The following is a 13794-nucleotide window of genomic DNA, read 5'->3' on the forward strand; positions in this document are numbered from 1 at the left end:
GTTCCAAAAGGGTGGTGTCTCTCCCTTCCAAACTGAATTTATGATTGGATCATATTTTGCATGGAACATTGAGGTGTTGGGACATTGTCGAGAAGGTTAAAGAAATTGATTTTGAAATATACGCCGAAAGTAGTGGCCTTATTTGAACCTTACCATTACCAGTAAGGCCCGCAACTTTCCTCAACGGTTCATGTGTGATTAGTTTATAACTAATGAATCATATGAGGGGAAGATTTGGATTATATGGTGTAATGAAGTGGTGGTACAGATTTGTAGTATGAGTAATCAATTTATTACATTGAAATTAAAGGATGAGGATCAAGAATTGTTTTTTACGTTTGTGTATGCCAAATGTCATCAGATTGCTCAAAGAGGGTCATGGGCTTCCTCTCAACCGTGACATGATTAGAAAAATAAACTGCATTTTTTTTCTTTGCTAACTCATTGCCCTGACCACTCTTCATAGGTATTGAGAACTCGCATAAGACCCCAAAGAGACTTCTTTTCTCCATTAGAAAAGATGACCACGTCATCCACGTACATGAGGTGAGAAACCAAAGGTGTATTACAGGGTTGAGTAAATTGACCAATTCGTTTCTCCAAACTACTTTACTTAATAAGACGAGAGAGCACTTCTTGTAATATAATAAAGAGGTACGAGGATAAAGGGTCTCCTTAATGGAGTCATTTTCCCCCTTAAAAGAAACCCCTTGCCTTGCCATACATCACAGTGGAATGCCATGAGATGAAATACAAGCTTCAATCAAACAACACACTTGTGAAGAAAAGCCAAAAGAAGCCAACACATGTAATAGGAAGTCCCAATCCACACAACCATATACCTTTTCCATGTCAATTTTCACTAAAATATTGCCACCAACAGCTTTCCTATTAATTGAGTGAACCATTTCTTGTGTGAGGCTAATATTTCCGAAAATACTCCTACCCAGAATGAAGGCACCTTGTTCCATAGAGATCATCTTTGGAAGCAATAGGCTCAGGTGAGAGACTATTATCTTTGAACAAACTTTTTAAAAGACCAAACAAAGAGAAATAGGGTGGAACTTATCAAAACCTAATGGTTTGTCAACCTTTAGAATCATCACCACATAAAAGGATGTAAAGGCTCGTGGTAATGGTGCACCCCGAAAAAATTCAGACACAGCTTCAAGCATATCCTCCTTAATAATCGGCCAGTAGGCAATATAAAAACCGGACCCAAAATCATCCGGCCCTGAGTTGCTAGAGCTTGGGATATTACAAATAGCTTTTCTAAGTTCCTCCATAGATGGCACAGCAAGAATTCGTTGATTATCCTCTGCCCGAACCACCTGAAAAATAAGATTTTCTAAGTTAGGCAGTATACCTTGTCTCTCATTGCGCAAGAAGTTTTGAAAATAATTCACTGCCCCTAGATGAATCTCAGCAAGACAACGAATCATTTCACCACCTAGAAGCCTCATTTTTGAAATGCTCAAATTCTTTTTCTTGTTAATGATCGCATGGGAAAACTTGGAATTTCGGTCTTCATCCTTCAACTAGTTCACCTTAGCCAAAGGCGATAGGTGTAAATTCTCCCTGTCTAGCCAAGTATCCATCTCCAACTTGATACGAGAAGGTATTGCTCAACTTCCTCATTAAACTCAATCTAGAGTGAATCCTCCAATCTCGCAATCTGTGTTTCAAGATCTTGGATGTGGCTATGAGTTCGGCCAAGCACCTTTTTATTCCACTCACGAAGCACCACTCTTAGGCTCTTAAGTTTACCCACAAACTTCCATAAACCAACACTATCACTCGAAACTTGCAAATTCACCTCTATCAATTTTAGAAATTCAGGATGTTCGGTCCACATCTGTTGAAATCTAAAAGGCGTAGGCCCGATTATAACTTGAGAGCCTTCCAGTTTGATCACATCGGTGAGTGATCTGATGTAGTTCTAGGGAGATAAAGAGTAGTCATTTGCGGAAATCGGATTAGATAGTTTGGATCCATTAAGCTTTGATCCAACTTCACCTAGCTCCTCGCTAAGCCTTCCTGACCATTGCACCAAGATAAGCTATTGCCTTGCATTGGCATGTCAATCAAACCATAATTTTGGATCCAAACATTAAAATCTTCTATAGCCACACACGAACGCAGCCTTCCCCCTCTACATTCACTATCTGACCGGATAATGTTCAAGTTGCCACTAACAACCCAAGGTACCTTTCCATTCGACCAGATAATGTTCACTATCCGATGGGTTTCTTGGAAGGCACATTTCCATTTAAATACCTGGGAGTTCCTACTGTTACTGGTCGGTTAAAGGCCATAGATTTGGATGAGATGGTGAATAAAGTAAGGAGAAAAATTGGAGGATGGAAAATGAAGCTTATATCTGCTGGGGGAAGACTCACTCTCCTGAAATATGTGTTATCAAGTATGCCTTCACATCTCCTTGTCGTGGTGCAGGTTCCTAAGGGCACCCTACATATGCTTAACCAAATCTTTAGCTCTTTCTTTAGGGGAGAGACTAACAGAAAAGCTAAGAAAAAGTGGATGGCGTGGAGTAAATTGTGTGCCCTGTTTGAGGAAGGTGGGATTGGTCTGAGAAAATTTGAAGATATGCAAATGGCATTCCTTTCAAAATTTGCTTGGAAGATAATGACAGAGGATTCTCTATGGGCATCTATCCTTGGTGGCCCTAACAAAGGCACCCGATTCTAGAAAGCTGTACAAAAATGCATCCCAATGGTACTTGAGCAATCGAAATGGTTGATAAAAGATGGAAACGTATCCTTTTGTTTTGACAAGTGGATGGATGATGGACCGATCTGTAACTAGTTCCCCATCTTGGCTAATCCAAAGCTGAAAGTCATTGACTGTAAAATTGAAAGTGGACGAGATATTGATTTACTACATCGCCAGGTGGGAATGAGTAAAGCTGAGGAGCTCTTGTCGTTCTTGGCAAGCTATAGAGAAGGTAAGGATGTGCTGGTTTGGACGAAAAGCATGGATGATTCATTTTCATCCAAGAGCGCCCAGGACTGTGTGAGAATCTGAGCACCAGAAAAATGATGGTCAGAATAGGTATGGCATAATTTTCTACCCCAGAAAGCCTCGATCATAATGTGGAAGGCACTACATGATTGCTTAAGTGTTGATGATCGTATTCGAAGAGTGGGAATTCCTGTGGTCTCTAAATGTGATTGTTGTCGGCAAGGGGGCTATAAGGACCTTAACCATGTGTTGTTTGCAGGTGAGTTTGGTCGAGACATTTTGCTAATATGTGGAAGGCAATTCGGTATTGTTTTTGTAAGGCACCTTAACTAGAAAGACCATATCTAGTCTTGGTTTCAAAGGACTAAGCGCCACTCACAAAAAGGCATGTTAATGGGTATTCTTCCTATTATTGTGAGCTGGAGGCTTTGGTCCCAACACTGCCTGGATCGTATGGAAGGTAGGAGTGAATCAGTGGAGAAGGTTTGGACAAATATTAAGTTTTGGTTGTCATCTATTGCCAACAGTATGAACAAGGTGGAGAAACTGTCTCGAATAGATTGGTTACTACTTCGGGAGCTTCATATCCTTGTAGTGTTGCCAAGGGCCAAATGTATTAGAGTGGTGAACTGGTTGAAACCGATAGATGGAAGATTTAAGTTGAACTCAAATAGGTGTAGTCTGGAAACCCAAGTTCTGTAGGCGCCGCGAGCGCCCCCGGGGGGGGGGGGGGGGTGATTCGAGACCACACTAGAAAGCTCTTTTTTCTTTACTCTATTTCTTTGCCTCCAAGGTTAAATAACTATGCAAAACTTTTGGGTGTGTTGGAAGGAATTAAGCACCGTAAATGTCTAGGCTTTGTGGAAGTGGATATTGAAATGGACTGTATGGTATTACTTAATTGGTTACAAAAAGGAAGATGTGGAGTTTGGTACTTGGAAAACTACTAGGATGACATCTTGGATATTCTGAGTACTCTGAATCATTCATTTTGCCACACTTTAAGGGAAGATAACGCTCCAGCTGAATTCTGGAGGATGGATTTGCTTGGATAAGCTTGGAATAATGTGAAGGACTTGCCGCAGCAACTTAGAGGATGGATTTGCTTGGATAAGCTTGGGCTCCCTTACTTGAGAGTTTCTTAATTGTGTATGGAAGTTTGTAGATTGGAAATAAGGTTGTCTTATTGGAATGTCCTGTATCCATGGAATTCATTTGCCAAAGTGAGGGTTTATTTTCAATAAAGCTGGGGAACGGGTCACTCATATACATGTGACCTCTTAAATTAAGAAAAAAGAAAGAAAGTAAAAGTCGCCCATATCCTGTGTCAGGGGGATATGTCCCCTCAAAATTTCCTTTAGTCAGATTCCTTTAATGCGGTGTGGTTTTTGGGGTGCCACAATTAATGTGGAGTGGCTCCCTATCTCTTCTATCCTATAGGTATACGCTGTCAGACTCCTCCCTTGCCATCAGAAAATCAAGGGCTCTTCTCGTTTCCCACCCACCTACTTGTACAGTGCTATCTGAGGCTAGACATCGCAGGAGAATACCAGAGTGATGTGTCCCCTCCTTCCTTGCATTTAGGAAACTTTTCACGTGATTATGGCCATGGCCAGACCTCAACTTCAAGACCGAGGACCGGGCATCCCATGCTTGGGTTTGTCTTTTGGGCCTTCGGCTATAGGGAAAATATTCCCTTACACATAGAATCTTGAATCAACTTTGCGATCCAAGTGAATCGTTTAAAATCTAGCATTACACGTACGTACAGTAAAATATTGTAACATTTCAACCTCAAAGCACTAATATCTGTTAATAGAGACGGCAAACAATTAATACGTTTACTGCTCATATCGGCGTGATTGAGGAATAAAGTCTTAGTATGAGACGAACAACCTCAAGTCTACGTTTGGATGTTTCTGCATGACTTGAGTATTTCAAGCCCCGAAGTGCACGATGTTGAAAATTCCAAGCAGTGGGATGCGCCTACGTACATCCGTGTTTTTTAAGTGGACCAGCTGAATCCGACGTGACCATATCTTATTGCATGACTGATTCAAAGCATCTAAATATCAATACAGCTCATGATCTTGATCATGACTTGAGTGGCACTGGTTGTGGAAAATCGGGAAGTTGAATGGAAAATCTAGACAATGAACGTACATTCTACACTACAAGAAATATTATTATTTCCGGCGACTATAAATCGCCGCAAAAAGTCTCTACATCGCCGCAAATACTTATTTGCGACTATTATTTCCCCGCCGCTCTTGTGTCGCAATTGTTGAGTGAGGAAAAAAAGATCACGACGCGAGTTGTCATAGCCGGAAATAGTTTTTTTGCGGCGACAAAATGTGGCCGCTAAAACTCGAATTGTGCGTCGGAATAAGGTTTTAGTAACCTGTTGATATAAGAGTAAGCTTAGCATTTTGCGGCGACAAATAAGTATTTGTGGCGACAATTTGTCGCCACAATATCTTCTAATATGCCTATTAGCTGCGACTATAAGTCGCGGCAAAAAGTTTTCCTTCTGAATTCAGATTTACCATTTCGGCCTCTCTTTTTTTAAACACCTGTAGTCCCCCATTAAATACAATAGCCAACGCATGTAAATTTTTAATAAATCAACATATTCCCTAATAAACATACAATATCATGAACTAATCGTTTACATGATATAGATGTTTCAAATTCTCCCAACATGTATATATCAATATATCATTCATTCATCATAAAAAGGACTATTTGAAATTCACCCCAACATCCCATATTAATAGATCAATGTAAGTTTACATGTGTACTCCTCATCTTTATTGTGTAACAAGGATTTCCTAAGCAAGTCTTGATCATCATGGAAGCTGCCTTCTTCATCTCAAAACCGAAAGTTATATCTCTTCATCTGAAAATTGGAAGCCTCTTTCATTGATCTCAAAGCTGCAAAAATTTAGATTCACAAATTTTTCTTTAGTTTCCAAAGCCCAACAAAAATTTAAATTGCAACTACAAAATTAGAAAACCTAAAAACCATTATAAACCAAAAGAAAATGGGTGCATGCATGCTTTTCTTCACTTGTGACATGAGCTCAGTGTTCTATAATATGATTTATTCTTAAATGTTGCTTAATTAAGAAGTATAATTAAACTGCAATATTAATTATTGAGATACTTAGAAAATCACAAAAAAATGCAATTCTGTGATATGATAAAAAGAAGAGCAATATTTAGGGGGACTAATTAATATTTTAGATATATATATATATATATATAAGGTTAGAGAATCATAGATATGCACCTTTTCCACTTCTTGATTTGGTCCCAGCCTACAGAAACCAAAGTACTGCAAAACCAGACTTCCACATCAAAATCCTTCACAGTGAAGGTTGTACTGTGTGCAGCTCCAAGTCAGTGTAAACCCTTTCAAAACATACAACCTAACACCAAATATCTAATAATCAAAAAAGTTATACTAGGAGACACTTTTCTATGACATTTAAGGCACAAATCCATCTCCGCACAAAAAACTTATTGACTAAAAAAGGAATTGCCTATGCAGGTCCTTGAGTTTCTCTATGAGACTCTCCTTGGGTTTGCCTCTGTGATTCCATGTATGAACTTAATAATTTGTCGTACTCAGCTTGCTTCGCCAACACTTTCTCTACATTCCCCCGTAATTCTTCCAACTGATTCTTGTAATACTCAGCATCCTTCTCATGCCTCTCTGCACGTTCTGTTAATGCTGCAAATTTTTCTGCAGTGTTCTGTCTAGATGACTCAGGGATAACCATCTCCCCCAACCCCCTTGCATACCCTGGCCTGTGGCCTAGTACCTCCCTAAAGATTGATGCAGCAACATCCTTAGTCTGCTTCTCAGGCTCTAACTTAAAGTACTTGGCAACCATTTCATTCTATTCAAGGAAGTGAAATCACACGTTAATATGTACACATGGATTCTTTCAAAACTACAAGGTAAATAATACGTACACACGGATTCATTCAAAGTCACTCACATGTTTCTCTTCCGTCGCTGGAGTCACAAATTTACCCTTCTTCTTACTCCACCTCACCTCTTTAAAGAAATCAATAAGGTGCTCATCACTCTCAGACTACAAATACAAGCAGGGATTAATACCATTTGTCGGTTAAAATCAGCAAATAATATGTTACTTCCTACATTTACATGTACAAATCTGAATAAAATTCGTACCCTCATTTGCATTAGTCTTACGAATGAGGTTCGTCCAGCCGTGTGGTTTGTTTGTTGTTTCGCTCTATTACTTTTATTTTTCTCAGATATCATCTACAATTCACAAACTTGTATTAACACAAGTAGATCATAAACATATAAAAAATAGCACAATCAACATCGATTAGATTTACCCTAAATTCCGCGCTTGACCATCGAGCGCATAACTTCACCCAAGTAGCTGGTGTCACCAACTCTGGCACATTCGCAAGAGCTTCTTCGTTCGTCTTGTAACTCTTGTATATTTTGTGAAGTTCATACCGAATATGATTGAACCTCTTCCTAAGTGTCTTCGTTACTGTATCGCGGTGATTCTTCTTCGTCCAGTCAAGGACAAAGTCGGCCAAGAGACAAATAACAAACACATTAATTATCTGGTAACACAAATAATAACTAAAAATACACTGGAACATGTGCTAATATGAGTTTGTGTTATATTACCCGGACACGAGCAATCAACTCTTCTTTCTCATTATCTGGTAAATCATGCCAGCTCGGGTGACTCAGGTCGACATGGTGCTTCACCAACCATGTAAGCCTACTTGTAAATATTGTATAGTTTTCACAACATGGTGATGTCTCACCATCCTTTATGGTTAGCGCTATCGGCCCAAACTTTCGAATCTTGTCAAACTCGAGGTTCTTTGCGGCTCCTCGTCCACGTTTTCGGGTAGGCGGTACTAATCCCTCTTGCGGTTCGGTGCTTGGGACGACATCTGGTGGCACGGTTGAGTCATCTGAGGTTGACATGCCATCACCTCTAAGATTCAATGTAGCAACGGGTGCTCTACCTCTAACGCTTGGTTCGCAGGAAGATCTCCCTCGACCATAGCATACACCATGTGATCGACCTCTACCTCTTCCAGCTAAAGGCATGTTATGCACTGACCTGCATGGAAATATTTGTGGCTATACATCCAAACCATATAGAGTACTAAAGCAATTAATGGGTGATGTAGAAAATAACAATAATCAATAGAAAAAGAATGAATAGTTCGACATTATCTATGAGAAAAAATTTTACATTCAGCTAAAGTTCAACATTATCTTTGAGAAAAAATGAACATCTAGTTTGCCTCTTCGTCCGTCGAGAGACTATCTTCTTTCGTGCTTCCCTCGTGTTCGGTGTTGTAAGGGGAACTAGATTCGCTACTATCGTCATTGATAAATGTTCTGACATCAAGGTTGTGATTTTCAGCTTCCATCACTAACGATGCATCAACGAAAAATACCTAAAGGTTAAAAATTGGTAAATTGGGAAAAAGATCCTTTAAAGAATCATTCCATTCCACCCATATATGGTCCTATAAAACCAACAGCCATTTATGTTCCACTTGAAGAGATTTTGAAGAAGAATACTTAGTTTTATAGCGATCTAATATCGTGTGGGTAAGTGTTATTGGTCATCGCTCTTCAGTGTGGTATATCATTATTTAATAATGATCAAAGAGTTTGGTATTGGTAGCAAACAGAAAAACAATATAACTGCATCTAGTATTAATAATATTTTCACTAAGAATTAACAATAGCCTATGAACAGAATTGGGAATTAGTCCTGAGAAAAAACAATAGCCCACAAACAAAATTGACTTTTTATTTTTTATTTAGTAAAAACAGAGCATATATGATGTCAATGCAGTAAGAAAAGAACCTGCTAACCACACAGATAAAAAAGAGTGGTGAAGATTCGCATAAAAAACTAATTCCCAACATCTGTGTTTAGGGAAATGTTTTCAGTTTCTAGTATAGAATCCCCTGTTCAATTGTTGGAATGATATGTAATGTTAGAAGGCGCATGTGTTTTCAGCATTTGAATGCTTAAAACCTGTACAATGGGAAAAACATCTATCAAGTTTACCTACTTGTACAATGGCAATGGCAGGTGGTAAAGTGGTGGTAGGAAATAAGGAAATGCAAGGTTTTCAATAGGAAACTGTCTAAACTATTGGATCTACGGGTCACTCTGACTAGCTGCCCAATCCACTGCTGAATCTTTTGAATGTAAGAAATAAAACAAAAAGATACAAAAAAAAAAAAAAAAAAAAAAAGCATATTGCTAGTTTGTTTAGCTTCTTTTTTTACCATAAAAAGGAGCTTCATTCAAATTAGCGGAAAGGAAACGAACAGATGAAAGTGACAGGCTCAACTGAAACAGCTTAATTAACAAAGCAGTTTGACCAGTCTCTCTCCTAGAGTGTAGCAAGCAACATTAGAGGAAAAAGCAATCCCTATTACATCTGCAAATGAGGAAGCATTCTGTCCCAGTCAGCAATCATCTAACTGAAGTCTTTTGAGAGTGTGCTCCCAACTTTGTAGTAAGTCTGCACACCCATTGCTATTAGTGTAGGATATATTCAACGATCCACAAATCTAATCTCTTGATGTTATATGCTGCAAGTCCAGAGCTAGAGCTCAATACACTCATACTACCTGTTGCAGTAGCTTAGGCACCACCTTTTGTAGCCCATTTCAAACAAGAAGTGATCTCCTTTAGGTCCAAGAAATCATACAGCCACATTAAAACCGACTCTAACCACCACCCTCCCCACCCCCCCTCCCAAGGGGGCCCACCTACCGTCTCCACTCCATTGTAATGTAGTGCATACTTAACTTAACACAAATGAGAGAGACACGAGGAGTCAGGTAGCCGAGGGAAACACCCTAAATTCTCACTCTTTAAACTGCATTTTCCTAGAAAACCTAGAGAGAAATCTGGTAAGGAACCGCACTTAAACAAGTGAGTTATTGCTTTCCATGATAGTGAGCAAATTTGATCTACCTCATTCTGAGACTCTTCCCAAAACATCAGCACAGGCCATACTTTAGTAGACTGAATTTGTCTCATTAAATGGTTCTTCTCAAGAATCCCTTTATTGATATAAAAGAAAGGAAGTTAAAAAATATAAGGTCATTTGTCAAGAAAACTATCCCGTAGAAATCATACTCTCCAACAAAATTAATCGAGGAGAAAAAAACTCAGCACAAAAAAATTAAAATAAAATAAAAACAGAAGAAACAGATAAAATAGATAAAACGAAAGAACAGGTAGTTTGCCAATTTCATAGAGCAACGAAACACAATGCATATATTGCTAAAAAGCAGACACTACAAGGTTGAAATGGAAACATTCAAATATCTAGAATTGGCAACAGAAATGAAAAAATCCACCTTACATAGGACTGACATGAGTAAAGGACAGAAACAGCACGAATTTCTGGAGAATGATCAAAACAAGTGAAATTCCTGACCTTGGAAAGTTAGCATAAGTGAACAACTGGGTGGCTTAAAGCATGAATCTAAATACACATTTACTTTGAAAGGAACTCCATGGGTGCATCTTAAAGAGTTCAAATCCTTTGAAAAAAGAGATGATGAAGTTCGTGCATTTACATTATAAATTAGATATAGACCTTCTAGGATTTTTTTTTTTTGATAAGTAAACAATTGTATTAATATAATAGGCATAGCCCAAGTGCACATTTATTTTTTATCACAGTTCTGAAGAATTATAGTGTCTTCAGAGACCTAATAGCTATGGCCATAGCTTTTATCAAAAAGAAAATGATCTGCCCATTAAAGAAGTTGAATAATGATATGTGCAACTAACCCATCTTGAAGGGCAAATACTCTCATATGCATAACAAGACTGGTATGCGCTCATCCCCCTTGATTTCTTAACATTCACCACACCAATCACTCTCAATGCTGTAAACAGGTCACTCTGACTAACATTAAAAAGTAAATGAAGCAAATACCAGAAGAATAACATTAAAAAGAAGAAACTCAAACCAAGAGGCTATATGATTTCAGAAATTACAATCAAGAGGCTATACGATTACATTGTATATATTATACAAAAATGCATTACAATCAAGAGGACGATTTCAGAAATTAGAAGTGCTTTAACAGAATATTTTGCCATTTCAAAATCAACAGACCGACAAAGCCCTAAGTACCAAGAGAGAAACATCGTTGAGACAGCTCGGAGAGTAAGAGAAACATGAGAGAGACTCACCGGCGTCGAGAGGGCACAACAGCTGAATCGACGGCGTACGCAACCGGCACACGGCAGTGAGACGACGGAGAGAACTGAGTCTCACTATCGGTAAAGGATTAGGGGAAAGGAAAAACGCGCGGGCCGGTTGGGAGTTTTCCCACCATTTAACAGATTAAAGACTTGTTGCGGCAGTATATAGGTCGTCGTAATAAGCATTCTTCTGCCACAATAAAAAACTTATTGTGTCGAAACTTATTACAGCGACATAAAACGCCGCTAAAAGTACTTGTTCCGGCGGCACTTCACAATGGACAGATAATAAACTTGGAAAAATGGAAATGGTCTATTTTCGGCTGAATTTTACCCGCCGGAAATGTTTTCAGCCGCAAATACTAACTTTTTTTGTAGTGCTACTTTCGTCTGCCTCACGTTTTATCTACTACGTACGTAAATTTCTGAAACATATATCTATTCGATCTCTTGTATAAAAGAGCCAAGAATCCTGAAGTATTTCAATTATTTGGTTGAAAGTTTTACTCTAAGATATTATACTTATTTACACCAAGTTTTGATTTGCCAATCATGTGTTTCTATTGTCTTTTTGAGGGGAAAAAAAAAGTAGAGATAAATGGTAGCGCTTTTATTTCTCACCTTTAGGATCAGTCATCAATTATAATCGATATCAATATCTAATATATTGATCAACACCAAGCCAAATGTTAAAAAAAAAAAGAAAAGAAAAGAAAAGAAAAAACCAACACTTTGTTCATAAACTGAAGTTGTAGTTAGCATTATGAAGTTGTAGTTAGTCTTTTTGTTTTTTAATGGAACTTTTGGCTGTTCTAGTACTCCAAAATTTCAGAGCTTTTTTTTAAATAATGAATTTAAATTTCGATAAGTAATTAGGGATTGGAGAAAAATGATGAGAATATTATAAGAAAATGAAGAAAATAAAATGTATAAAACAAGGAAACCAATCTACAAGCTACATTCAAAGCTGTAGACTTTTTAAAAACAGTGATATCGACTCGAAGAAATTTACTTTTATGTAGTAGGTCATATTTTTCTAATTAAAGAGTACTCGATTCAAAAGGAAAAATATAGTTGTAAGCACAATTGTGCACTAATCTGTGCACCAATATAATGTGATTGATCAAAAAGTAGATTTTATTAAAAACAATGTTAATTTAAATTTTAAGTATGAATAAATCAGTATTGGTACACAAATTAGTGCTCAACTGTGCTTGTATGTAGCAAAACTCAAAAATTATTTAAAATATGGATGCGTTGCATGTGACCGTAAAGACTAACGACAGTAGTTCTCCTCTCATTTGGGGCTTCCCATACATTTATAAGTGTATAAGTGGATGTAGGTGATAATAATTAAGCGAAATATATATCTTATATTATCCTATACATATATTAATGCTAGATTTGCAGAGTCGCCATCAAATTATAAATTTGTTCGATCGATAGGTACTTAATTCATGTTTTTCCCAAATCACAACAGAAATGACAGCACTGCCTCCCTTGACGAAAACAATTGACATGATGTTGTAACTTGAAGAGGCATATCATGTATCATACTTGAGAAAATGCTCTTCAAATGTTACCTTGCGTCAGTTGTTTTTGTACTAGAGATTCATAAAAGGCTGTTAATTATAAGGTAATTTCAGAATCTGAGCAAGTCTTTAGTCTCATCCTATTGTAGTAGTCTCGGGCTTTGACGGGGATGGTGTCTTTCTTGTACTAATGCTATGAGAATTTCTTTTTCGTTGTAAGAGAAAATGATTTGTGATTTTGACTTGATAATTCTTTGTATGTTGGTTGGATTTAGGTTCTGGGTGCAAGCAAATCAGATGAATCGATCATAGCTATTGAATCAAGAGTCAGAGAAGGCTACAACCTTAGTTTTAGGGAAAATTAAGTCTACTCCGATGGTGGTGTACAGCGATTGTGTATTTTGTGTGTTTTTTTTAATATTTAAAAAATATATATAAAATATATAAATCTATCGATGCACACCATAGTCCTTGTAGAGGGACCCTATATATATGTATAAAGTTCCTTAATTTCTACATTGACGATGGACTTCACAATGTATACTTTGCAACTTTCAAAGGAACAAATGATTAAGACGTTAGTGGTAGAGAAGAATAAGAGAAGTCAGCCAAAATAATAATGATATCTATATACTAAATGATAATTAATTAAACATGGACCTTAATGGCTCCTAGGGTGAATGTGTGTGACTGTGTGTATACTTTTCCAACGAGGTTGAAGGGAGGATCAGCCACTAGCCCATCCATGGGGCCACTCATTTATTTTAAGTTACTGCCACCGCCCGGCAGAAGATATAAAACAAGAGCTCTGACCTTCCTGATCGAACGCAAGTGGAAGGAAAATAATTCGTTTTCTGGATATTGATCGAATGCTTATAAGTTGAGTTCATAATAACAAAACTGAAAAAACGATTTGATTCAGTCCATTTAAATTGAATTAGTAAGAAATCGAATCAATGTTATTGTACTTTTTTAATAATTTATTGAATCATTTCAATCGATAGATTTAA

The 13794-nt window shown here is 37.6% G+C and overlaps 1 protein-coding gene across 1 annotated transcript; it reads right to left on the minus strand.

Moving 5' to 3' along the window:
• Positions 1-5578: 5578 nt before the first annotated feature.
• On the minus strand, positions 5579-7656 carry LOC122275235. The gene is made up of 5 exons (XM_043084216.1): positions 7360-7656; positions 7187-7279; positions 6990-7085; positions 6275-6887; positions 5579-5916 (listed from the first exon to the last, which is right to left on the minus strand). The coding sequence occupies exons 1-4, from the start codon at positions 7636-7638 to the stop codon at positions 6528-6530; spliced, it is 828 nt and encodes a 275-aa protein (XP_042940150.1). The 5' UTR covers positions 7639-7656; the 3' UTR covers positions 5579-5916; positions 6275-6527.
• Positions 7657-13794: the final 6138 nt, after the last annotated feature.

This window comes from Carya illinoinensis, chromosome 9 (assembly GCF_018687715.1).
Source record: "Carya illinoinensis cultivar Pawnee chromosome 9, C.illinoinensisPawnee_v1, whole genome shotgun sequence".
Taxonomy (NCBI): Eukaryota; Viridiplantae; Streptophyta; class Magnoliopsida; order Fagales; family Juglandaceae; genus Carya; species Carya illinoinensis.

Excerpts from the sequence above, each read along its gene's own strand:
- LOC122275235 (XM_043084216.1), bottom strand. The coding sequence starts at position 7,638 with ATGTTCCAGTGTATTTTTAGTTATTATTTGTGTTACCAGATAATTAAT. Across the intron at positions 7,086-7,186 it reads TAAGACTAATGCAAATGAGG|TCTGAGAGTGATGAGCACCT; the intron begins GTACGAATTTTA and ends TTGTATTTGTAG. Across the intron at positions 6,888-6,989 it reads CAGCGACGGAAGAGAAACAT|AATGAAATGGTTGCCAAGTA; the intron begins GTGAGTGACTTT and ends TTCCTTGAATAG.